The 27,949-nt window shown below is 35.1% G+C and overlaps 1 protein-coding gene across 3 annotated transcripts in view; it reads right to left on the reverse strand.

The window, feature by feature from the left end:
* Positions 1-27,949, reverse strand: part of VPS13A (vacuolar protein sorting 13 homolog A) — a 124,477-nt gene that overhangs the window by 43,357 nt on the left and 53,171 nt on the right. For all 3 annotated transcript variants that reach the window (XR_014025307.1, XM_081319364.1, XM_081319365.1), the window contains exons 22-40: positions 26,863-26,980; positions 24,290-24,428; positions 21,527-21,614; positions 20,482-20,651; positions 16,322-16,478; positions 15,447-15,526; positions 15,045-15,104; positions 14,808-14,958; positions 14,106-14,222; positions 13,921-14,024; positions 13,197-13,364; positions 10,993-11,300; positions 9,238-9,385; positions 7,428-7,575; positions 6,594-6,721; positions 4,784-4,953; positions 2,968-3,191; positions 1,263-1,495; positions 582-674 (exon numbers count right to left, since the gene is read on the reverse strand). Coding sequence is in view for 2 of the 3 variants with exons in the window: in XM_081319364.1 (XP_081175490.1) it covers positions 582-674; positions 1,263-1,495; positions 2,968-3,191; positions 4,784-4,953; positions 6,594-6,721; positions 7,428-7,575; positions 9,238-9,385; positions 10,993-11,300; positions 13,197-13,364; positions 13,921-14,024; positions 14,106-14,222; positions 14,808-14,958; positions 15,045-15,104; positions 15,447-15,526; positions 16,322-16,478; positions 20,482-20,651; positions 21,527-21,614; positions 24,290-24,428; positions 26,863-26,980 (2,804 nt within the window). In the remaining variant the exon portion in view is untranslated. The remainder of the gene's footprint in view (positions 1-581; positions 675-1,262; positions 1,496-2,967; positions 3,192-4,783; positions 4,954-6,593; positions 6,722-7,427; positions 7,576-9,237; positions 9,386-10,992; positions 11,301-13,196; positions 13,365-13,920; positions 14,025-14,105; positions 14,223-14,807; positions 14,959-15,044; positions 15,105-15,446; positions 15,527-16,321; positions 16,479-20,481; positions 20,652-21,526; positions 21,615-24,289; positions 24,429-26,862; positions 26,981-27,949) is intronic.

Genomic DNA, 27,949 nt, shown 5'->3' on the forward strand with positions numbered 1-27,949 from the left:
CTGGTTTGATCGCCTTGCAGTCCAAGGGACTTGCAGGAGTCTTCTCTAGCACCATAGTTCAAAGGCTTCAATTCTTTGGCGCTCAGCTTTTCTTATGGTCCAACTTTCACAGCCATACATTGCAACTGGGAAGACCATAGCCTTGACTATACGCACTTTTGTTGGTAGGGTGATGTCTATGCTTTTTAGTGTGCTGTCTAGATTTGCCATGGCTTTCCTCCCCAGGAGCAAGCATCTTTTAATTTCTTGGTTGCAGTCCCCATCTGTGGTGATCTTGGAGCCCAGGAAAATAAAATCTGTCACTACCTCCATTTCTTCACCATCTATTTGCCAGGAATTGAGAGGGCTGGATGCCATGATCTTGGTTTTCTTAATGTTTAGCTTCAACCCAACTTTTGCACTCTCCTTTTTTACTTGCAACAAGAGGCTCTTTAGTTCCTCTTCACTTTCTGCCATTAGAGTGGTATCATCTACATATCTTAGGTTGTTGGTATTTCTCCTGGCAATCTTAATTCCAACTTTTGATTCATCTAGCCTTGCCTTTCTCAAGATTAATATAAATGTATAAATATTTAATATACCTTAATAGTTAGGCATTTTATTGACAGCTCAGCTTTCTGTGGTTCTTCACCTGACTGCATCATATTAAAGAAAAGATCACATGGTTGTAATACCTGGAATCAAATAATAAATAATTTAATATAAATAGTTGCATGTTAAGAATGTAAATTTCTTCAGCAAAATGGTAATATGTGTGGCAAATAAATGAAACAATGTATTTAGAAACTGATTTCTCTGTGATCATTTGATAGGAAGCAAGTAAGCTTTCATGAAGTCAATCTGCTGCTTTATACATAAATTTTCATTTATATAGCTGCCAACAGTAATAACAAAAATTATACACATAATTCCTAATGTCAGAGTATAAATTGTACATGCAGTACCAAGTCATGGTTAGTGATATAGCTATAGATCAAGACTGGATAAAGTCTATTTCCAACAACACTCCAAAATCAAAACAGCAACTTATTATTATTGATGGTTCTTCCATCAAGCCAGGATAATTTCCTCTGTCATGATATTGTGGTTTTAATTATTGTTAATGTTTCATATACAACCCTGCTTCCATAGAAATGTTAAGTTATTTTTTACTGACTGTATGACTTTAAACTGAATTACTGATTGCAAAGTGTAATTGGCAGAATGAAACAATCTTTAAGCCAAGCAAGCAAAGAATCAATCTATTTATCTATCCATCTTACCGTGGTAATATTTCCTTTCCTCAGAGCTGGAAAAAATGGACAAGCTTTCACATTTATATCTTCAACAACAGCTGTCATTTTATACATTCCAGGTGCACTTTTTATGGAGATTTCGCACTGTGCTGTAGCTACCAATGCAGAAGCATCTTTTCGAGTTAAATCAGCCACAAACATTATATCAGGATTTTTAACAGTAAGATTTATTTCCATTATGGATGTTGACTGTACAGGAGCTAAAATACAATGCATAGAAGATTGTAACTATATCTTTTTACTGTCTAATGTATCTATCTCACTAATTATTGCTTTTACTTAAAAAGGTTGAAAATATTCACAGTAAACAATAACAGTATTCCCTATATTCACAGTAAAATATAGGGAAAACAAACCAAGTTCTGGCAAAACTTAAAACTGAAACCAGAATTTAAATTAACATTGGTAATTAAAATAAATCAATTGGTCTAAGATTATGTCAAGTAGTATCTTGCCTCCTATATCACATGGTTCTACTTTAACATTATTTGATAGAATTGTCAAATCTGTTTTTCACAGAAAGCATAAGCTTTAGCCATGATAACCTCCTGTAAAATTATTGACTTAAGAATGCATTAGCCATTTTTACGAAATTTAATTTCATTTTTCATGTATCCTTAAGATCGCAAGTACTAATGACTTTACCTACTTTTATTCAAAATTTAATTGTTTATATGATATTATGGAGCTGACTTAAGAGTTTCTAGGTATTAAAATATAATTAAGCAAAGTAGTTATTAACAGAATGTAAAATGTCTTTCATCACCCCCCAAAAATCCCTTCTTATGAATAATTATTAAAATATTCTTTTTATCTGTAGATCTGTTTACGTGTTTGTGTACTCTTTAGATCTGTTTGTTATGTGTCTGTGTACATCTGTGTGACTCTTTAAAGAGTCTAATGTTGTACTATCAAAACAATTCCATAAAAAAATGTAGTGATTGGAAAACCTGCTGCCTAATAGAGGACAGCTTTATAGTCTGTAGTATGTTTTTTTCATTTATTTTGATGACTGTTAAAAAGATTTCAGCTTTCAGCTTTAGCAAAGGTTAATGTTTATGAACTTGGAACGAAAATGTTTATTGTAGATTTCTTGCTTCTATCTTCATTCTACTGTACTGGATTTAGAATATTTCTACTTCTATACAGCAGCTATAAATAGCAGCACGTTTTCTCTTTTTTCACTTGCAGTTTAATAAATAATGAATTTCAAAACGATAACTTACTGACATTTATTTCACATGCTTTAGAACAGCGGTGTCAAACTCCTGGCCCGCGGGCAGGACGTGTCATCCGGAAGCCACACCCACCCCATTGCCAGCAATGCCAAAACTGTCCCAATACATTGCGCGATGTAATATGACGTCATGAGTTTGACATGTCTGCTTTAGAACATTCTCTTAAATTATCTAATAGGAATTTCAGACAGCCTTCTTAGAAACAAGGATGATTGCACAGCAAGTAATCATATAACCCCTTACAATTATATTCAATTCAGCAAAATTTGAATTTAGGAATATAACATAAATTGAAATATAGCATAAATCTAAATTGTGACATAAATTTACTAAGTAAGATGCTTATCACAACATCATGCAGACAAAGTTACAGCCTCATAATGAAGCCAAAAGTATTAATCAGTATCTAAAATATATTGGTACCAATTACTGACCTTGTTCCTTTGTAGACAAAGTTTGCCTGAAATTTTTATTTGCAGCAGCGCTTTCAGCATTAGCATTTAGAAATATTTCTGCAACAGCAAGCAGAAACTCTACACTAGCACAGAGATAGGTTTCTTCAACAATTGTATCCACAACAGTCGTGCCATCTCTCCCCTGTTTATAGCTTATATTCACCATGACTTTCTTTTCAGATCCATGTTTCATTTCTACCATTCTGAAAGACAAGTTGACAAAATAAGAACTTATAAAGCATAATATCAATAATAAAAGATAATCTTCCTTTCATAGTCTAATCTTCTCACATTTCAAATTGTTATTAAAGAAAATTTAAAAAAATATTCTGGCCAAACTTAAAGAAAGCACAAATCAATGTGCTTAGCAATAGCCTTCATTCTATGTATATGCCTGCTTATTAGGGCTTTCGCTCCCCCCCAAGCGGCATTATTACAAAGTCAGCTTATTGCCCCCAACAATCTGGGTCCTCATTTTATCTACCTTGGAAGGATGGAAGGCTGAGTCAACCTTGAGCCTGGTGGGACTCAAACCTGCACTAATTGCAGGCAGCTGGTGTTACTTAAGGAGGCATTAGCCCACTGCTCCACCATGGCTCTATTGAGTATATCAAGGGAATTTGCTATCACTTTTATGAACCTTTTAAAAACTTTTAACATGTCCACATGCTTCATCTTTCAGGTAGAGTTGCTTATTAAACCAATTTTTAAAAATTCTTTTGGATTATATTATTTGGTTATTTTTGTCTGCTAATTGCTTTGAATTTCACAGGTATGGAAATGCAGAGTACAACTTGAAATAATTATATATGCACACATATTCATTCAACATTTTTTAAACAGACCACATTAAGGCATAGTCCAGAAGGAAGTGAGAAATAGGGAAAAAAACAAAGATGGCAGATAAGGAAAAAAACCAAAGCTAAATCTACTTTGTATTAATACTATACACTATACTTCTCCATATTCTTCTATCCTTGCAAAACTTTGTCATTTATAGAACATTCATATATCAATTCAAATATTATCTAAATCTTCTGCTGAACACAACCGAGTATGTACAGTAGTCACTCTATCTGTGATGGGTGACATAATAAGGCCACAAATGTGATTTCTAAATTTTGAAACTAAAAATATGGTTGACTCACTACTTTTTGTATCTAATAAAGCACATGCATATACAAATTGTTCTAAACTCTACATATTTAATGGTATTAATTCCCATTATTCCAGCTAAAGTTCCACTGAGCAGAAGAAATAACTTCTGCCAGTTCATCTATCCTAATAGATCCATAAAATACTGCTGTAATTGGGAGATCTTTTTGAACAATAAAGTAACATAGTAAATTTAGATGGAATGAAATATCAGCAAGTATCTGGCCCCCTTCCTTCATCAGGAAACTCCATTGGATTTCCTCTTTTTCCACGAATGCATGTACCTATATTCCAAGAATCAACATCCAGTATCATTAAACCAGCTAGAAGTTCTAAACTTCAGATGCAACTATATAAAATGTGTAATTTTATACTGTTTGACATTAACTATGAATTTGTCTTTACTAATTAAATTCAAATGTTCAGCCTTTTGGAGGGTGAGCAAGAAAGGGTGCCAAAAAAAGGCCTCAAAATTACACATCTCTTTTATATACAGTAAAAATAATTTGCATGCCTTTAAAGTATCAATTTTTTAAAACTCACTTAACATTTAAAGCACATCATTTCTGTTACTCTCAGCACAAATATTCAACATAAGTTAACAATTTTAAGTTTTATTCTTTTGGAAAAAAATGAGCACCTTGGTGAAGCCTTCTGTACAGTTTCTCGTTTATCATCTAAGGTGCAATCTGTTAACTTAACTGAGGCATTCAGTGACCCATCTGATAACATCTTGACAGCAGCGGCTATTAACAGTAATTTAAATTCTGCAAGTTTCAGACTATTATCTCGTTCATCCTTAACTTGAGGCTGTTTTGAAAAGAAAACAAATAATTTAATACAGTACATTGCTTAATACAGCAAAGAAACAATTCACACAAGAAATATACAAATTTCTTTCCTTCCTTCCTTCCTTCCTTCCTTCCTTCCTTCCTTCCTTCCTTCCTTCCTACCTACCTTCAAGTCAGTCTTGACTTTGGCAATTGTTCTGGACAAGTCATTACAATTTCTTAGAAACATTTTCAAAATTTGCGTTAATTCCTAGCAAGTGCCTGGATTGGTCACTTTTCTTGGAAGGTTTTCTGGCAGTGGTTTGCCATCGTCTCCTTCCTAGGACTGAGAAAGGGCTGACCCAAATTCACCCAGCTGGTTTTGTTCCTAAGACAAGAGTACCACTCAGTCTCCAAATATCCAACTGGGTGCCTCAACCACTGCACCAAACTGGTTCTTCAATTTCTCTTACTAGAGGTGGGCACAGGTTGTGAAGGATGTGTGGGGTTGTCCAAGAGGTGCCATGCAGAACACAGAAGGTGCACAGGGAAGTGGCACAGGTCACAAAGGGCAAATGGTAATGTACAAGAAATCGCAGGTGGGTCAGGGGAAAAAGGAGGAAAGGTGGCATGGATCAGGGAAAGTGCCCTAGAGGACAACACAGGTCAGGGAGCACAAGGGGGAGTGATATAGGCTACGAAAGATGCACAGGAGTTCCTTCGTTTTTTCCTCCTTCCCTTTCCAGCAGGCAGGCAAGTGGCTGCTGCTAGGTGGAGATGGGCACGAGGACTGGTAACCTGTGATGGACTGTTGAAAATGAAGATCAAATGACCACAGCAGCAGCACAGCAGCAGCTAATAGCACTACTACAAGAACCACAATTCCCTAATTTCATTCCCAGATTTGGGCTGCATTTTGTAAGTTAGTCCATTTGAGATACATTGATTCAAAATTTATTGCTTTTATGATGCAATAAGGGTCATAAGGAGAATTTTAGTAGAATACTGATGGCATCTTAAGGTTAACAGAAAGTCAGGAGCCTTCAAACTTGGCCCTTTTATGACTTGTGGCCTTCAACTCCCAGAATTCCTCAGCCAGGCATACTGGCTGAGGAATTCTGGGAGTTGAAGGCCACAAGTCATAAAAGGGCCAAGTTTGAAGACCCCTGCTGTAAGTTAGACAAGATTTCAGTGTGTGCTTATATATTTCTGTATACTGTTATTTCCATCTATTCTTCTTTTGTAATGGATTGTTGTCTTAAATTCTTTCTTTCTTTCAACTAAATAAGAGGCTGCCTAAAATAGATCTGAACAAACATACACAGTCTATTGTGCTGCAGAGGTGGAATTGATGTGAATTAAATAACAAGCACATCAAAAATATGGATTATCTCCAAATAATTTAGTTCTTTTAATGAAACAGAAGTTTTTCTTTGATAAGTACACACATTCATCTTTTTACTGTTAAAAAGGTATTCATACGGAAGATCAACAAAAGAATAAAATCTAATTCTTCATTGTCCAGCAATTATTACTATAGGTTTTTTTTATTTCCTTATTAGATTTGAATGGATAAATGCTTGCTCCACTGCCTAACTATCCACAAAGTAAGATTACGCAATTGTAGTAAGCCAGTTGAAAATTACAATGATTTAATTTCAAAGAATTTATTTTCCTTACTTGCTTGGACTGTGGGCTGTACAAAACTAGAGTCAGGGAATCAAACTGGAAATCTAGTTTTAATGTTGTTTTTACTTTAACAGAGGAATGCATTTCCACCACAGCTGATGTCACCACCGTTGTTCCAGCTTTAAACATTAGAGACATACATATTAAGCATCTATACAAAAGATATAGTATCAAGAAAGTAAAGAGTTTTTAACCCAGAAAATTTTAAAAGAGAAATACTTTTCACTGAATAAACTGTATTAAGTACTATTGCTATTAAAAACTTTCACCAGAAAAATGGTTTGCAGTATCCAGAGTTGTAAAACTGTCTTAACATTCAGATATTCAGGAATAGTCTGACTGGATGCAAGGAAAGTGGGAAGAAGTGTGGTAACCCCATTATTCTTTCACCACTCACCACATGTAAAGGATGACCATCTGTATAGCTGAACTTCTACTATCCATGCAGACTCCCCAGATGATTGAGGCTGATTGAAAAATCAAGGTCTGTAATCACCTGGAAACCCTCTACGGATAGAAAAGGATCTCTACAACAGATAGTTTCTCTTTATATGTAGAAGGCATAACAAGTTGTTTGGTGCTAACATACTGATTTGTGCTCACAGTAAATATGAGCAGACTATTTTAAATAAACCCTGAAGAGGTTTTTAATCAGGTCTCACTAAATAAATCTACTTCTAAGCATAGATACATGCTCTCATTATATGCAACTCTCATACAATCACTTCAACTGATATGAAATATTATCTAATTAATTAAAGAGCAGAAACAATTATATTTTTACTAGCACAAAAGAAACAATTAGTTTAACTTAAAAGAAAATACCTCCAGAATATTGGGAGACATTTGCAGTTCCACTATGAATGCTTAACACATCTTTTTTTTCCTGTACAGATGGAGGTTCAGAACTATCTCCTAAATTTTCATTCAAAGTTCTCAACATAGTAGTTATATCTGCTTGACTCAGAATCAGCTTTAGGGGGGAAAAAGCAGATAATACAAAGCATTATTTTTGATTGTTTGAAATTATTACTTACTACTTTCCCACTTTGTTTTTAAAATATATTTACACTTTCAATGTCAATCATTAATTTACAGAAATACTTCAAATATGACTTGACAATAAAAACTGCCCTATGTATATTTCTGTTCAGTAAAACAAAATGATTTCTCCTTTCCTTTTGCCAAAATTCATCATTTATCTCACTAGCACAGTATCTTTGCTAATATAAACAACTATTTTGTTAACAATTGCCACTGTCTGTACTTTCTGCATTTCATTTTTATCTGTTCTCACTGTTTACTCCTTAACACTTAAAGTGAGTGTCTTTAGAATATACATGGAATGCACCTACAGGTGCACATATATACTATCACAGATCAGGGGAGTACTAAATCAGGCTCATGACTGGATTGGATATTAGAATAATACCTTATGCCAGACATGTCAAACACAAGGCCCGGGGGCCGGATCCGGCCCGCAAAGTGGTTTCATGCGGCCCGCGAAGCCATCCTGGAAAGAGTGAGGGAATGGCCCCCACTGCCTTGGCCCTGGCCCAGAGACCCTCCTTCTGCCAGAGACCCTCAGATCTGTCCCACTCCTGCCCAGGCCCCCATAGGCACCCTTGATGCCAACGATGTAGAGCTGGCCACGCCCACCCAGTAGGCCATACGCACTCTAGCCATGCCCACCAAGTAGGCCACACCCACCCGGCCCCCTGAGGGCAACCGCAATGCTGATGCGGCCCTCAGTGAAATTGAGTTTGACACCCCTGCCTTATGCCATGGTTTCTGTTTGTGCTTTTATTTACCACTTATTATTTATTTATTTACCACTTTTATATGCCAATCACTCTCACATAGCTGAGAGCAGTTTACAGATACACACAATGATATAAGCATTTAAATTTATAAAAATGAATTTATTTTTGTTATTGTTTTTATTTTTTGCTTTGCTCTTTATCTTTCTTATCTTGTAAGATGTTTGTTTATAAAATATGTACCGGTATATTTTGTATATTATCTGGTTTTATAACCACAACCCAGGGTTTAGTTTTAAGATGGGAAGCCATACAGGTCTAATGAATACATATACACATATATATATATATACATACACACACACACACACAGAGAGAGAGAGAGAGAGAGAGAGAGAGAGAGAGAGAGAGAGAGAGAGAGAGAGAGAGGCAGGCCTTGGCAAAAAAATAAATTTTAAGACTCAGATTAAATCCTTAAAAAAATGGGTCTGCCCAAACTCAACCTGGATACAACACAAGACCTTGTCCCAAAGGTGCTTTTTCAAAGAAGAAGCTTCTTGGATGAGAAACGAAACGTCTTCAAGGAAAAACAAAATAAAATCCAGTTGCCTTTTGAAAAAGCATCTTTGGGACAACCATGACCTGGATGACTGAGAATCTCCATAGACAGCACAAGAACTTATTTCTTAGTTTTTTTTTCTTGCCCTTACATATTGTTAAGTTGCAAAATGTAGCATAACATAGATAAAGCATTTGTATTCTATTTAATCATTTGAAAAGCTACTGGTATAAAAATATACTTTAGAAATAACTGGGTTCAAATTCTGTGTGAAATCAATTTCTGAACTTCTAAAACATCTAAATACAGAACTTACATTAATTGGCTTGAGACGCCCAAATATCTCAATGTCTGGAATTTCATGATACCAAAGAGCAGCTAAATTGCGTTCAACTTTAACTTCAAGATTTAGGGGCTGCAGTAGTTGTAATTCATTTTGTAATAATCCATCCATTATATTTGATCTGAAAATAAAAATGGAAAATATGCAATATATATTAAATATAATTAGGAACAAGAAGGCAATTAGATTCAATATGATTCCCTGTAGAATGGAATCCATTCTGAAAGATACAATCCTATTAATAAGGTATTACAAAATTTTACCAAACCATACATTCCTTCAAACTATAGAATTGGCTTTGTACATGTTAGACGTTGCAAGGATTTGATATGCCTTTTATTTGAAAAGACTTCTGATACCTTCTCTGGAGGAACAGATATATAAATTCTGGGACTTCACTTTGACATTTAGAATAACTTTGTATTTAACAAGCAAATCTGACATAGATTTTAAGCTCAATTGGAAATAATCTTTAGATTAGAATCTAATATCAGAATTGTGCCAAAATTAAATTTTGTTTTTTAAGAGTTCATATATCAACTAATGGTATAATATATAGCAATGGTGGAATGCATCATTTACTGCTTATAATTATCTTTTAGCTTTGAACAATATTAACATTTTTTTAAACTAAAGCTCAAGGGAGATACATTTATAAAAAACAGATGCATTTCATAATACAGTGTTTCTAGTTATGTATTGACATTTATTAGGTTTAAATTTATTTTTTCAGATATTTCCATATCTGTACCTGTTTTTTAACTACTTATATTTTTTTCAAATAGATACTAAAGTTATATACAGCAGTTATAAAAAAACCCCAAACTCATTTTTTGTCATTAAGTAAAACAAATAGTGCTGGAAAATAGAAGAAGCAGTTGCAAAGAGGACCAGGCTCTCCACTTGGTTTTAAGGTTCTTTTGGTTTTGCATTCTTTTCCTGCAACTGAAGTATATTGGGTCTTTTTGCCATAAAGTTAAAAAACTACATAAAGAGAAGCTTGGACAAGAACAAGATTCTTTTTCCTCTTCCCCAAATTCTCCCAATTATTTGCCCTTCAAATCCACTGCAAATTGCTTAACATTTTTTTTCTATGCCCCTTATACCTTGCAGCTAGGTAAGGCTTTAGCAGAAGAAGGTAAATTTGGATGCCTTAGAAAACATTTAGCATCCAAGTTACTATTGCCTTAGAATTGTACATGTCATTAATGAATTAATTTAGTTCTTCACCATATTTTGGAAAAACTCCATTTAGATTGCAAAAATGATTTTGAATCAATTGCTGTATACTAAAGACTTATTATGTTCTTCTTGCTTCACTTCAGCATTTGGAATTCATTGAGAAGTGTGGGTTTTTCACACATAAGGGTTCCTAAAGCAAAAGTATTACTCTGTACTGATTTACAACAGTGGATTTTTGTTCTATTTGTCAACATTTGAATTGAGGAAGCAGGTTGTCAAGAAAAAGGACTTTCGAAGAAAATACTAAAGATGTATTTAATTAATTTGAAATTATAAAATAATTTTGAAAAGAAGAGAAAAAGAATGACTAGGAAAATCTGAACTTGATGGAGATACAGAATTAGTTTTTTTTTCCAAAATTACTTTTTGGTGATAATACTATATATAACTGAGGTTGTTAACTGTAGCACACCGCATCATATTCTTCCAATTAAGTTGCTTAGTTTGAAATTACATTTAGAAAATTATGAAATTATTTTAACTTACCTGTACAATTTTAGTTCACTCAGCTTCACACAAATACTGTCAAGAACTGGTGGGACATTGTAACGAAGCTTTGTTTTCACAAGCATAAACTCATTTTTTATGGTAATCATACCAAAATCAGCAACTAAAACATCAGTAGATACTGCTGACTGTGGGATTATGACAACAGGTGCTTTAATGTTAATGTCCAGTGCCATTCGGGAACTCTGCTTAGCTAATTCCTTTACCCCTGTGGCTGCTTTTTCAGCAGCTTGAACAGTGGCTTCAGTAATTGCTTCCTTTGCCATCTGAAAATTGTTTACAAAAGCCTGGAATTTAAATAAAAACAGTTAAGCAATAAATAAGGATAATAGGCAAATTTAATATCCCAGTGTTAACCCACATGCATTCCAAATTATAATTACAGCCATCATCTTCATCTCACATTTAAGTACTTCAGGAACAAGCATTTTGTTATATTAAGGAAAACATGGATTTGAAGGAAAGTAGGAATGTACACTCCAATTAGTCCAAGTACCAGTTCCTCAATGGTTTCCAAAGAAAGCATGTTAAGCAGAAGTCCAGGAGAGGCGGCAAACTGCACACCAGATTTATCTGACGCGATACTACCTAGTCAAAGGTGATACCTCACCATAACCAGAAGGACCAAAAATCCCAAGCCACCCCATCTTGTTTTGGTTGAGTCAGAACTGGTTCTGCCCCATCTAGATACTCACAGGTTCCAGACACTGGGTCAACAGTGTGCCTGGCCACAGCTGGAGATATATAGCTGAGTATCTGATGTCCTGTACCCTATGCTGCCAGAGCCCTGAAACACTCCACAGTGTTGAGGACTTCTCCTTCCCACAACGATCATTTCGCCGAGACCTGAAGACCTGGCTCTTTGAGCTTTCCGGCCCAGGCTGAGTTTTAATTGGGGTTTTAACTAGGGTTTTATATGTTTTATATTTTTCAGGGATTTAGTTTAATCTTTTTAATTGTTCTTAATTTTTGTATTGACGTTTTTTATGCCCTGTAAACCGCCCTGAGTCCTACGGGAAAGGGCGGTATATAAATTTAATAAAATAAATAAATAAATAAATAAACCCTAACTGGAACCAGTCACAGAAGGAAGAAGAGAATCACTGCAAGACAATACCACTCATTCCTAATAGCCGAAGTCAAACCTGATGAGACCATGGCCAGTTGATATCAAATACAAATGAAAGATCCATGGGAGCTTGAATAGATGCTCCATCCACATCATGAGTCCTCAGAGGTTATTCATAAGCACAAATAATATTGTCTCAATGCATAACCCAGTCTTAACCCTGACTGAAAAGGTCTAGATAAACTGCTCTACCCAGGGCTGTTTGAAGTTGAGTGCCTACCGCTCTCTGAACAACCTTCCATCAATAGATCCAGTTTGGTCTAGTGGTTAAGGCACCAGACCAGAGACCAGGAGACACTGATTTCTAATCCTGCCCTAAGCATGAAAGCTGGCTCGGTGACTTTGAGTAATCACTGTGTCTCAGCCCAACCTATCTCATAGGATTGTAATTGTGGAGGAAATAGGACGAAGGAGGAGGATTAAATATGTTCGCTGCCTTGAGTTATTTAGGTAAAAAAAATAAAGGTGGGTTAAAAAAGATCTAAAAAAAAACAAAGATAGAGACTGGACAAAAGTTGTCCAAGAAACAATGGCCTCTTGAGAAGGGGACATACTAATGCCACCTCCCAGGGGGCCTTAATATACATGATTTCTTGGGCAGTAACTTTATTTAGAGGACGATTACACCTCTTCCATAAACCAACTATTCTGCATTATTTTGAGAATTCTATTTCAAAGCTACACATCTCAAATAGTTACACATCTCAAATAGGGAAATATTCTCTCGTTAAACAATCCTAAGCTCTGATGTGCACCAGTGTAGAACTTAATAAGATGAATAGTATATATAATACATGTATTGTTTAAATACAATGTAACAAATATATTTTAAACTGCTCTCAGGGATAATACTTAACTGAAAAGTTGTATTAACAATACACAGTTTAAATATTCTCTTCTATCAATATATAGTTCAATTGAACAATAAATAGGGACTGCTAAAACAAGTCCAGTAGCTTTTTATAGTGTAGAGCAAGCAAAACAAGTTTACTTTAAAGTCACCCAAGCTGTGTGCTAATTTGCAAATATATTCAGAAAAAACGTTTTAACTTACCAAAATTGCAGAAATAAATTTGTTGACGAAAACAATTTGAATACATCCAACAGTTAAATAAATCTTGCTGTCAACAGCATTCATATTTGTAAAGGAAGCACCATCAGTGGCACATGTATATGTAATCATTTTTAAACTAAAGACTTCTTTTCCAGTTATATACAGAGCCTTGAAATAAGAACAATTTTCAGTGTAAATATTTTAGTTTTAAAGAATTATGTGTTTATCAAAAATGCCATGAGATAATTCCATTGCTCCCCTTCTATTCATATAATCCTTCCTGTTCATGAAATGGGCTTTGACCCAATGAATTCATGGGAAGTTTTAGGAGGAAAATGTGTCATCTTCAAACTATACAGCACATACTAAAAGCAGGAAAAGGAAAGATTTTTTTTATATATTTTTTTAAATCTGGGGATTGAGCTAATCCATTCTGTACAATACAGGGGCCAATCCAGTATGTGCACTGCAGCAGTAACTAGATATAGAATGCAAACAGTAAAGTTAAACTGAGAAGAGTAAATAGTCTATTGTCTTTGTTATAAAGTATAGTCAAGGCGACTCTCTTCTCTGGAGAGGAGGGAAATTAAATAATTTAAAGCATCTATTAAACCAGGAGCAGATCACAATTTAAAACTTCAAATGCACTGTTTTCTATAGAGAGCCTAAAACACAACTGATCTTTGAATTAGCAAATATCAACGCATTAATAGTACATCTGTACCTTTTTATAAAGTGCTGTCACATCACAATCCACAATAATTATATTCTTTAATTTAGCAGATATTTCAGTTGTTTCTTTCTTCATTATCACTTGGCTATCAAGACCTACATATAATAAAATTAATTATAAATGGAAACAAAGTCTCATTTTCAAAGCCTTGTCTCTAGAATCTTGTTTATTTTTACCTTCTATGCTAATTTCTGAGATCCAGCGTTTCTGTTCTCTTATAAAAATACGTAAACAATTCATATCTACCAAAAGATGGAGACCACAAACATCCTCATGTTTTGATTTTTTTGAACCTATGGGAAGTTAAAAATTACAAATCAATATAACTCCAAAAGAAAGTTGAATTTCCTGAGGTGAATATATTGCATTAACACCCAGTTCAGAAGAGGAAATCAGTGAGAAAATATACCAGGGGAAGGGGGCTGTTGACTCTTCTGATCTTATTACAATAAAAAAAACACTAATACAACTAGTAACTATATAAAAATACAACTTATATGTAGGAGGGCATTTGGTCCATCTGTTCTCATTATAAATGGAGATTTTATTTCAAATGAATACTATAATAGAGCTTTCAAGAAACAAATAAATTTACCTGTTTGAAAGGGATAACTTTTCTTAAATAACAAAATGTTTCAGCATCAGTCATGAAAAGCATCAATTTTTTAAAGGTATAATTCTCTCATCTCATTTCATCAAGAAAATCCAAAACTGTTTTCAGATGGACACTATTACTCAGTATTTTTAAAATTATCTTGAGTGATTTAGAAATGGATACTATTAATCCTGAAATACTCTTTAATATTCTTTTAACGAACCCAGAATGTGAAATAAGGCTGAAATACAAGAATACAAAGTTTGATATGGAAAAGCCTTACTAAATTTCCTAAGAACTTCTTTTTTTTCTTCTTTTTCTTGGACAACTTCTACTGTATTAGCCTCTTGAGTTGGAAGGAGATTATTTAGAAAATTCATTGTACTCAGAAGTGCTTCTGTATGTAAATGAATATCTATAGAAGAAAAAGTCACCTATAGAACAAATGCATTTTATTAATATGTTTTAAAAGCACCTTCTGAAATGTCGCAATTATATAAATAAAAACCATCATTATTACCTTTATCAGTTGTAGAACATTCTGGTAAGTACTCTTCAGTTCTGGAGCATTAATATCTGCCTATACTCAAAAACATGACATTTAAAACTTGAAATTACAGAACACAGGTGCAATAGAACTTTACAACAGATCTATAATAAATTCTCAGTATTTGCTTTGGTAATTACCACATTTTGGAATAGATCCTCCACCTATTTGGAACAGCCTCCTCCACCTATTGACATTGCTGTTTATCTATTACCCAATGATAAACCTGTCCTTCATAAATGTGTGTAATACTAATTTGAATTCCTTCTATTCTTTTTCCAACACATTTATTCCTGAACAATTAAATTAAATTAAATAATTTAAACATTTGTCCACAGAAGGTTTAAGGGGGAAAATTTGGATCCTTTCCCTTACCTTAATGTACTCAATTGATAGAAGATCCTCCACTGAATTATCCAGGGTTGAAATAATATAAACAGGCTTGTCTTTATTATCTAATTAAAGTAACATTAAAAAATAAAATAAAAACCATACTGTGAAACAAATTAATTGGGATCAAGTACAGAGTCTTTGAGTTACAATAATTCATTTAACAATGGCTCCAACTTGCTATGGCCTTGGCAAAAGTGACTTGAGAGAGATAAGAGATAACCAGGATAAGTTGTTAGTTATTTTTTTCAGTGATACCATAACTTTGAATGGTTGTTTAAAAATGGTCATTAATTCAAAGACTTGCTTATAGTTTCATGAAAGGAACCTAAAGAGAGCAATATCAACTGACACTTTATTATGCAATTACTACTATTTTATTTATTAAATTTATATGCTACCCATCTCACTATCACAGTTACAGCAGCTTATAGTATAATAAAAAGTTAACACGAAACAATCAAAACTTAAAAAGATTAAATAATCTAAGGTAATAATAACATCGAACTTGTTTCTTTTTGTATGCTTGATTTTGCCTTTGACCATAAAATTAAATAAACTATTAAAATAACAGTGCAAAGATATTGTTTATATTGTTTGCTTGTTGTAAACAAACAAACGTTAGTCTAATTTAATCTTCTAGAGGCAGTCTTTGTTCAGTGATCACTCATTCAATTGACCATTCAAAGTTACAGTGGCATTAAATGACTTGGATAAGAATAGACTCTTGCTGGAAGTCTTCCTTCTTTCACTAAACTTTTCTCTCCTTTAATTAAAATAAAAAAGTATAGCAAATTGCTAGTTATTTAAAAAAACTAGTAGTTTAAGTTTGTTCATTTAAAATCATATGTAATACTTACCAATATATTCTGGACACATTAAGCAAATTTCTCTAAGAAAAGCAGTAGCAGTCATGTCATATGTTCTGAGCTTAAGTTCAGTGCCTAATTTTAAAATTTCCAACCGAAGAATTGGCTTTTCAATGTCTTTTGCAAGGCGACACACCTGAAGGAACACCTATTTATTTAAAAAAGAAAGGATGGTTAACCAAATTGTCAATAATGATGGAGAGATATCAAAGGGCTAGAAGTAACTTTCAAGGTGTTCAAGAAAATCACTTGCCTTTTAATAGTTAAAGCAACCTTTTACTTAAAGAAATGAAATGTTTAATTTATAAAGTAAGCATAAACCACCTTGATTTAGCTATAAAGTAATAAAGGCAGGATAAAAATCTAATAAATGAATAAAGTATTTTTTGAATTTGGGAAATGATACATTTTAAGTATATAACAATGGAAGGAAAAAACAGAATACAGATAGTTCTCGATTTACAACATTCATTTAATGACCATTCAAAGATACAACAGCACTGGAAAAAGTGACATGACCATTTTTCACACTTACAACTATTGCATTATTCCCATAGTCATCTGATCAAAATTTGATGCTTGGCAACTGACTCATATTTATGTCCTGAGGTCATGTGATCACCTTTTGTACCCTTCCAACCAGCAAAGTCAATGGGAAAACCAGATTCACTTAACAACCATGTTACTAACAACTGCAGTGATTCACTTAACAAATGTGGCTCAAAAAGTCGTAAAATGGGCCAAAATTCATTTAAGAAACGTTTCACTTAGCAATGAAAAATTTGGGCTCAATTGTGGACATAAGGCAAGGTACATGTATAAGTAATTATTTTTCCACCAAAAGTTATGTCAATAATTCTAAATTTGTCAAAGCCTATGACTACATTTCCATTCGTTATTAACTCAGTTAAAGGAAAACCAAATCTTTTACTCTAAAGTAACAAAATGTAATGAAGTGTTTGTTTCAAACAAAAGAAATATTTTTTTCCCTACACTGGAGTAATAAAATACAAAATCTCTGTCAAAATAAACTCTTTGTACATTCTCTCAAACTGACTGTATTAATTCTTACTGCCCAATAAGGCCACTGCTACAATCAGAGTTGATTAAAAAAAATAAGCCTTTATCCAAGGAAATGTGACTGAACACTGGTTGCTTTACTTTTTTCCCACCTTGTCTTTGATGCTGCATTCTTCATTCGTATGTAAATGTGGTTCATTTTCCTCAATAAATAAATGAACAAATATAATATTTTGACTCATTTGTCAAAATTGGATTCTCTTTATCTTGTTTTAGTACTTGTGTGGAAAACAGATCATATTTTAGATCATATTTATGCAGAAACATTGTCACAAACTTTTAAGCATGACTATATGCTATGTTTAATTATATGTTTCTGAATTAAAAAAAAATCACATTTTAGATTTTTTAAGGCCTAAACTGTACAAATGGTTAAATAACTGGTCCAGGCAGCTATGAAATATGTTTTCACTGGTTACAGTGTTACTAGATTCATTGGAGAAAGATGCTGGAAGTAAACAGATGCCATCACTTATAGTCTATTAAAATTCTACTGAATAATAAAAATTGAAGAGAAATACAGTCATGGCCGAAATTGTTGGCACCCCAGAAATTTTTCCAGAAAATCAAGTATTTCTCACAGAAAAGTATTGCAGGAACACATGTTTTGCTATACACAGGTTTATTCCCTTTGTGTGTATTGGAACACAACAAAAAAGGGAGGAAAAAAAGCAAATTGGACATAATGTCAAACAAAACTCCAAAAATGGGCTGGACAAAATTATTGGCACCCTTTCAAAATTGTGGATAAACAAGATTGTTGCAAGCATGTGATGCTCCTTTAAACTCACCTGGGGCAAGTAACAGGTGTGGGCAATATAAAAATCACACCTGAAAGCAGATAAAAAGGAGAGAAGTTCACTTAGTCTTTGCATTGTGTGTCTGTGTGTGCCACGCTAAGCATGGACAACAGAAAGAAGAGAAGAGAACTGTCTGAGGACTTGAGAACCAAAATTGTGGACAAATATCAACAATCTCAAGGTTACAAGTCCATCTCCAGAGATCTAGATTAGCCTTTGTCCACAGTGCGCAACATTATCAAGAGGTTTGCAACCCATGGCACTGTAGCTAATCTCCCTGGTCGTGGACGGAAGAGAAAAATTGATGAAAGGTTGCAACGCAGGATAGTCCAGATGGTGGATAAGCAGCCCCAAACAAGTTCCAAAGGAATGCAAGCTGTCCTGCAGGCTCAGGGAGCATCAGTGTCAGCGCGAACTATCCGTTGACATTTAAATGAAATGAAACGCTATGGCAGGAGACCCAGGAGGACCCCACTGCTGACACAAGAGACATAAAAAAGCAAGATTACAGTTTGCCAAAATGTACTTGAGTAAGCCAAAATCCTTCTGGGAAAACGTCTTGTGGACAGATGAGACCAAGATAGAGCTTTTTGGTAAAGCACATCATTCTGTTTACTGAAAATGAAATGAGGCCTACAAAGAAAACACAGTACCTACAGTAAAATATGGTGGAGGTTCAATGATGTTTTGGGGTTGTTTTGCTGCCTCTGGCACTGGGTGCCTTGAATGTGTGCAAGGCATCATGAAATCTGAGGATTACCAAAGGATTTTGGGTCACACTGTAGAGCCCAGTGTCAGAAAGCTGGGTTTGCATCCGAGATCTTGGGTCTTCCAGCAGGACAATGACCCCAAACATACGTCAAAAAGCACCCAGAAATGGATGGCAAGAAAGCACTGGAGAGTTCTGAAGTGGCCAGCAATGAGTCCAGATCTGAATCCCATTGAACACCTGTGGAGAGATCTTAAAATTGCTGTTGGGAAAAGGCGCCCTTCCAATAAGAGAGACCTGGAGCAGTTTGCAAAGGAAGAGTGGTCCAAAATTCCAGGTGAGAGGTGTAAGAAGCTTACTGATGGTTATAGGAAGTGACTGATTTCAGTTATTTTTTCCAAAGGGTGTGCAACCAAATATTAAGGGTGCCAATAATTTTGTCCGGCCCATTTTTGGAGTTTTGTTTGACATTATGTCCAATTTGCTTTTTTTCCTCCCTTTTTTGTTGTGTTCCAATACACACAAAGGGAATAAACCTGTGTATAGCAAAACATGTGTTCCTGCAATACTTTTCTGTGATAAATACTTGATTTTCTGGAAAAATTTCTGGGGTGCCAACAATTTCGGCCATGACTGTAAGTACAAGAAAAAAAACACAAAACTTGCATATGGTCAAATACAGATAAATATATCTGTATACAGACTCATTCATTCATTCATCAATTCATTCATTCATTCTCCTCAGTACTGATCCAATAGCTGTAAGGAAAATTCGTAATGATGTTACTAGTGGAGTGACTGAAAAGAGAACCGACAGGAAAGGTAAGAAACTGAATCATCTACCAGTAAGTCTTCTTATCAAAATTCTATCTCCCACATAAAAATATTGACGTCTTGAGCACTGCACATTTGATTATTCATTCAGGTATTAAACAAAATCATGAACAACACTGAGATACATGGCTATGGTCTGAGCCAGTGCAGGCCGCTTTCTATATATGAAAGTGCTATAGCATTTATTGATGAGTAATGTACAATAAAATTTGAAAAAAATAACAAAAATGGAAAGCCACCAATATATTTTTAAAATGAAACCAAGATTCTCCTGATTCTCTCGTTCCTTTAGCCCCTTTGGTTTGGCCCACTGGAAGCCTTAAATAACTTTGTATTCTGTTGCTACTCTAGTTTCCCTAACGATTCTTCCTTTCATAGTACCTATTGACAACCTAGACCTTAAAAATATTTTGGTGATGCCCTAGTAGTCCTTAAGATGATGGACTGCTGTGAACTCTGGGAAGACAGGGAAATATCAAATGAATTTGTTCCCGCAATATCAGAACTTGAGACATAGCTGTTAAAGATAAATATAGCAGAGTAGTCTTTGTTCAATCTAGCCATATATGTAAGGAGATACCAATGCCAATCAAATTCAGAAATAAAGCAACTATAGTAATAATGATAAAATAAAGACACAAACATACATTTCAGAAAGAAAGCATATATACATTAACAGTCTGACATAAACGGTCATAAATCTTTAATAGTAAAAAATAAAGCATTACCTCAGATATTTCAAATCTTAATTGGAAATCAGTCATATTTTTCAAAGGTTCTGGTTTTGCTTTGTTTTTTCGGAAGCTACTAGCTCTATTCAGTGAGCCCAAAGGTGCTTCAAAAAATGGTAGGTCTTCCAAAGGACTACTTGGAGCATCATAAAATTCATCTTCAGATTCTAATAAATAGTTCAATGAAAAATAATGATTATTAAAACATGCTACCATTTCAGCCTATTTGTGTTACATAGAAAAACCCAATAATTACATCTAACATAGGCAGACTTTAGATTTATGAGATTCTATTTAGGTATTTGTTTTTATGTATGGTAGCTCTAAGACCTACCATACATATCCTAATATAAAAGGCATATGAAGTAATAATTCTGATACTATTTTTAAATATTGGAATAAAACTGAAATTATAGTGCTTTTACATAAAAACACAATCTTGTTTATTCCAGCTTTTTTCATTTCAAATAACACAATTTAAAGATCTTTGTTGCTACTGATTAACATGTGGAAGTCATAAAACACTGCTGTTCTACAGACATCGCCCAGGCATACCAATTTATTTTCTGCTCATTTTTAGTCTGCCTAAATAATACATATTAGCCCTATAGAAAAAACTGCATGAAATATGAAATAATGAAATTCTGGTACGTACATACATACATACCTATTAAACTATTTTCTTTCGTGGTAACCAGTGTTACACAACATGCAGAAAATAAGTAAGAGTGAAGAGAAACAAAATTCTAGCCAAACCTATTTTGCACCAACACACATTATTATGCATGTGTATCTTCATGTCTTTTTTTCATAGATTTATATATTGCCTTTTGGTATTACACTTCTCACTGCTCTCTTTATCACTTCCATATAAAAAGGCAAAGAGAAACATGTTCTCACCGGTATCACAGCTATTTCCCATTCTTTTGATAAGCATTAATTCCTTGCAACAGATCTCATTACCCAATATTTTGTCTAACATTTGCAACGTATTTTGTAAGTGAACATTACTAGATTAAATAAACATGAAATGAACATTTACCACTTGATCCAGCTATTGAAAGAGGTTCTAAAAATGGAAGTACCGAGGTCGACATTTGAGGTGTTGTTATCAGAGGAGATACTTGAAGCTGCAGTACAAAAGCAGTATGTAATCTTCTTTAAGTCAGGAATATATGGCTCCCTTGGCTAATATAAATATTTACTTATTTTTTTCTGGTTGTTCAAAGCCAGTAAAACAATAACATCAATAATAATGGTACATTTCAAAATATCAACATATAACAGCTCATTAGAATGAAACAAATCTCCTTTTTTTAAGAAAGCATGTGATGCTAACAATAAAGCCAACTAGGGAGTAAATATAATGAAAGACAATGAAACAAAACAAAACAGGAGTTGCTATTTAGCAGAAGGACCAAAAGTACTTGAGGGCAATGTTATTGTTCAACAGTTTAAACATATCTTCTATCTGGTCTCAGACATCAAGAATAGATAGAATGTTTCAGGTATAGCGAGTGAGCAGAAGGTAGGCCTTCAGTTTCTCCTAATCTTAGATGACTTGGTAGCTCTTTGAACTGAACTCAGAAACACACCAAAACCCAGCACTGTTTCTCAAAGCAGAAACTGCATGCTTCCAGAGCATGTAAATATGACTTAGACTGTATTATGTACCAGATGAATTTTTCAGTGTTTCACAAAATTAGCCATATAACAGGAAGGTAGTCATTGGGTTATGACAGTAGTTGGAACCAGAGTTTCTGTTTCCAAGTGATGAAGTTGTAAAGTGCAGTGTCACAATGTGTCATTTAACTGATGGCAATCCAGGCAGTCCTAGCTGACACTGTTAACCAAAGACCCTGGCTTGTTTCCTCCCAAACCTCAGTAAGGTAAGAGACTGCCTCTTCTTCAACTCCCCCACATCTGCCTATCTAGCCCTCATCTCTGCCCTTTTGGCTACCTGGTACTCCACTGCCTCTGTAACCCTGTGCTCTGCTGGCTCTGCCACTCTACACTCCCCTGACTCCGCTACCTTGCGCTCTGTTAGCCCTGCCACTGTTAAAAACAATTAAGTATACATTAAGCAAGGTGACAGAGCTACCTGGATAGCAGGGCCAAAGGAGCACAGAGTGGCAGAACTGCCAGAATGCAAGGCAACCAAAAGGGCAGAGATGGGGGGGAGGAGGGGAGAGAGATGGGGGATGGTGAGAGCAGCCATGCAGTTGTAGTTACAGCAGGCTGTCAAACACTTGATTTTTTTAATTATGTGACTGCATGAGCATTGCAACGGCCATAATTTCAGGGACCAGGTATTAACTACCATTTGTTCAGCGCAGCAGTAACTCTGAATTGTTTCTAAACAAATGGTCTTTAAACAAGGGTTACCTAACAATCCCATAGTCTGAATGTAACTTGTCTACTAGCTAGGAGCGGTGGCCAAGGGGGCCTTCACTCGGGTTCGACTGGTGCGCCAACTACGACCTTATCTGGACCTGGATGCCTTACGTACAGTCACCCATGCACTTGTGACCTCCCGCCTTGACTACTGTAACGCTCTCTACATGGGGCTGCCCTTGAGAGCCACTCGGAAGCTTCAACTGGTGCAGAGTGCAGCTGCACGAACACTTTTGGGGGCCTCCCGATACTCCCATATCACACCTCTCCTCCGTGAGCTGCACTGGCTGCCGGTTGCCTTCCGAGTGAAATTCAAGGTGCTAACAATGACATACAAAGCCCTACATAGCATGGGTCCAGATTACCTACGAGAGCACCTTCTGCCAACGTCAACACCCCTCCGTCCTGTGCGCTCCCACAGAGAGGGCCTCCTCAGGGTGCCACTGCTCAAAGAATGCCGGCTGGTGGCCCCCAGGGGGAGGGCATTCTCAGTGGGTGCCCCAACCCTCTGGAACTGCTTGCCTACTGAAATCCGGATGGCCCCCGACCTTCGCACCTTCCGGCGCGACTTAAAAACTTACCTGTTCCAGCAGTCCGGCCTGGCCTGATAGCTCTTAGGGTTTCATTTGTTTTTACTATCGTTTTTTACTATTGTTTAATTGTATACCTACCTTACTCTGTACACCGCCCCGAGTCCCTCGGGAGAAGGGCGGTATATAAAAACAAACAAACAAACAAATAAATAAATAAATAAAAAAAACTGGTGACTTGCCTACTAGCCAAAACTGATGGCCAGTGTCTGAAAATTAAAGTCAAATCCAGATTCAAAAGCAATCCTGCAGCTTCTGAGTAAGCTCTAATAAAAATGAACTTCTAGATCCCAATTGACTATACAGCCTTTTATAAATTAGGTTTTGGGATGGAAAGACAGAATGAGAAATTCTTTCTCATCCAGTCAATAGTCCACGTGATAGTACGAATTATCAGAATAAGAATAAACCATGTTCCCTCAAGGTTCTTTCTCATGTCATGCACCTAATTTTAGTGCTTCTATGTGGAGTTCCTGAAACTACAAGAAATGTATCTTAATGCAATAGACAGTTAGTAAGAAGATCACTATTATGACAAATACACCATAGCAGCAAGACAGTGAGAAGTTGAAACAACTTCTAAAAACTTGTAAGTTTTCCTAATTGCTATTCCCTCACAGAACATTTGGGCCTGTGGCCCACTTTTCTATGCTGACAAATTATCAGAGACAAAATAAAGGCATTAACTAAATATTTGCTTTTATGACTTCTGCTAATTATTTTCTTTGTGCAAAACAAGGAAATATCACATTGATCAAATACTTCATTGTGATTAGATTGCCCAAGAATATTTTATGTTATAAATGAACATTTAAACTTGCCTTGGAAGGTTGTAGAACAGCTGTGGATTCAGAAGAATTTTTTGGTTTTGGAATGCTATCAAGAAGTTCCAGAATAGATTTCAATTTCTCATCTGAGATATTGAAAGAAAGTAATGGCAGCTCACCATACATTTTGTACCTTAAAAAGGAATAACCATTACAAAAATTAAATCCAGCCAGGAATTGTGCAGTTTACTAACAATCAAAACAAATAAAAATAATAACAAAAAGCATCATTTTAAAAACAACAAACATAAAATGATATAAAAACCATTATAAAATATACACAACTCACAGCCCATAAACCCCTTTATCAAAATAATTAGTATAGCCACTGCACCAGCTCTGCCACATTTCCCTGTCCCTATGCCCACTGGCAAAACCATGTCTTCAGGGTGTCATCCAGCTTTAGGATATAAATGATATATGACAGATAGGCAACTGGCTTCCTTGAATTAGAAACAAAATAAATGGCTTCTTTTCACAATGTACAAGAGGATTCCATCAACATCCATACTGAGATTATTTCACATTTGCAAATACAGACAGTCCTCAACTTACAACCGTTCATTTAGTGACCATTCAAAGTTACAATGACATTGAAAAAAGTGACTTATGGCTGTTTTTCACACTTACGACCATTGCAGCATCCCCATGGTCACGTGATCAAAATTCAGATATTTGGCAACTGACTCATATTTATGACTGTTGCAGTGTACCAGGGTCATGTGATCAGCTTTTGTGACCTTCTGACAAGAAAAGTCAATGGAGAAGCCAGATTCACTTAATAAGTGTGTTACTAACTTAACAACTACAATGATTCACTTAAAAAATGTGGCAAAAAAGGTTGTAAAATGAGGCAAAACTCACTTAACAAATTTCACTTAACAACATAAATTTTGGGCTCAATTGTGGTCGTAAATTGAGGACTACCTGTAATCATTAGTAAGAAACTGAATTCAGTGGTTGATACTAAGTTGTGTAAAAATAGAAAACAGATTATATATGCCTACATCTCTATAAACTAATAATATAGCAGGTTATTAAATGGAATAGATATACTACAAACTAAAGATTTTAAATACTAGGTAGTCATTTTCTAATCATCTCTATTATGAAAGAAACAAATTATATTTCTTTCTCAACTAAAATGCTATATTACTGGTCTATATTCCAGGCCTGCTACTGTAAAACTTTCTCTGAAGTTTACAGAAAGCTTTGAAAACCTGGCTTTGGTTTGTTTATTATGGTTGGTCACACGGTTAGCAAGATGTATAGACTGGATTTGGCATTTTAGTCCACCTATTAAATTCTTTCCAAGGACTTTAGAAAGGCAGATGTTGTTCTTTGATGGTGTTATTGTTATGCTTATTATTTAAGATCGTTGTTTTAATTTGATTTTGTTGTTTATGAGATTATTTAATCTGGGTTGTCTATCTAACTTAAACTTTTTAACTTTTTTATTGTTTTGTACACCCAGAATCCACTGAATTGAGGGGTGAATTAATGAATGATTTGTACTCTCTAGGTAGTACAAATCATTTACCAAGGTAACCATAGGAACAATCCAATACCCAGGCAAGAGATAAATTTAGATAATCCATGTCATATACAAATGTGGGGAGGAAGAAAATACAGTGGGTAGCTTTGTATACAAAGTTTAACTACTTATTAAATGGAGAGCAGGAGAGAAATGGAAAAAACTTTGAAAGGAAAATCAACAACAGGAGCAATACTAAATACATTAAAATGATGCAGCACTTTCTCTAAAACTCCGAATTACCAGCTTGAACATACATCCCAAAGCAAGAAATAAATCTGAAGGTCATTTCTGACAGCCATCAAAACTGAGCACTAAATAAGCCACAGCCACAGCTTTACGTGACCAGACTTTTATCTCAATACAAGTAGTTCTTGACTTACAACAGTTTCATGACTTTTCAAAGTTACAATGGCAATAAAAAAGTGATTTAGGACTATTTTTCACACTTAAGACCACTGCAGCATCCCCATGGTCATATGAAAAAATTCAGATGCTTGGCGACTGATTCATATTTATGACGGTTGCAGAGTCCCGGGGTCATGTGATCCCGTTTTGTGACCTTTTGATTAGCAGTCAATGGGGAAGCCAAATTCACATAACAAACATATTCTTAACAACTACCATGACTCACTTAACAAATGTGACAAGAAAGGTCGTAAAATGGGGCAAAATTCATTTAACAACTGCCTCATTTAGCAACAGAAATTTTGGGCTCAGTTGTGGTCGTAAATCGAGGACTACCTGAGATGATTTATTTGGCAATAAAATGATGTTACTATGAAACAGCTACTCCTGGTAAACTAAAAATCTAATTAGGATACAGGTCTAATTTCTAGATTTGATTATAGGGTTCAATATTCTACTATTTTTTTTGTACCAAGTGGTTGATTTAAAAGTATGTCTATTGGATTGACTGGTAGAAGGTCAACAGATACAGAAGCATGTGATCACAGTCTCCATCAAAGAACAATACATATAGTAACAGTAGTAATAGTAATAATAAAAATCATTATAATTGTTGCAGTCATACTTAGGCATTCTTGCATCTGTTACAACCATTGCTCTGTTCAGTTCCATTTTCACATCTAGAGGTTGCAAGATATGTTGAGACGAGGATTGTAACCTACGAGCCTCCTCCCAGTTTTCATCTAGAAATGAAAAAAATATCTTGTAAGAAACTTTGAAAAACAATTATATTACAATGCAGCAGATGCTTTCCAAGTGTTTTACATCAATTTAAAAAAGCTTGACTACATCAACGCTGATGCTAATTTAAGGCTACAAAGAGCAACTTTATACTAGTTTTAGTGGCATCTTTATTGTGGTCAATCCAACAGATAGAAGCAGAGGAACGATAAGAATTTGTTTGAGCTTTCAAAAGGTGACTAGTTCCTTTGCTCTGAACTAGTTTCATATGAACTAACTTAGGGGGTAGAGTGTCTTCGCTGCAACTCTTATACTCTGTAGGTAAACCATGCCCAGAAAGACTCCATCCCTCCTCAGTATCCTAAACTGCCTGGGTGAGCCTTGGTAAGTTGATTTGCTTTTTTGTTGTTGTCTTACTAGACCTCACAGCCTAGCTTCTTGATGTATTGCCCGATGGTTCCTGTTTCTCCAGTTAGTATTTTAATAATGGAGGATTCAGCCCAGATGCCTGCTGTATTCTAAAAGTATTGAGTGCTTCTGCACTGTTTATCTTGGCTCCTATGAGAATCCTGGATTTGAGAGGGGCCCTGTTATGAGTATAATCTAGGAGTGGTCTTGCTGCTGGTTTCAATGTCAATACTGCTACTTGCCTCCTCTGCTATGCTCCAGGCCTTGGAGGATGCCATATTTTGATTCCACTTGAAGTAGGGATTCTGATTCTTTGCTACCAAGATATTTTGCAATTTGCAAAATAAATTGCAATAAATAAATTGCAACTGAACTGCTGGTTAGCAGAGTCACCACATTGGCTCCTATGCAACTTGTGTTACGGGCTATGAATTCTCTAAACCTCAATGTCTTCAAAAATAGGAAAAGATGTTTTTGGTTGCTATTCTTTAATAGTTATTGCTATAAAAGAAGAATCACTGTTGGAATCGGTACAGTAGTCACTGAACCTTTATGCCCAACTA

The sequence above is a fragment of the Vipera berus genome (genome assembly GCF_964194415.1).
Source record: "Vipera berus genome assembly, chromosome: 2".
Taxonomy (NCBI): Eukaryota; Metazoa; Chordata; class Lepidosauria; order Squamata; family Viperidae; genus Vipera; species Vipera berus.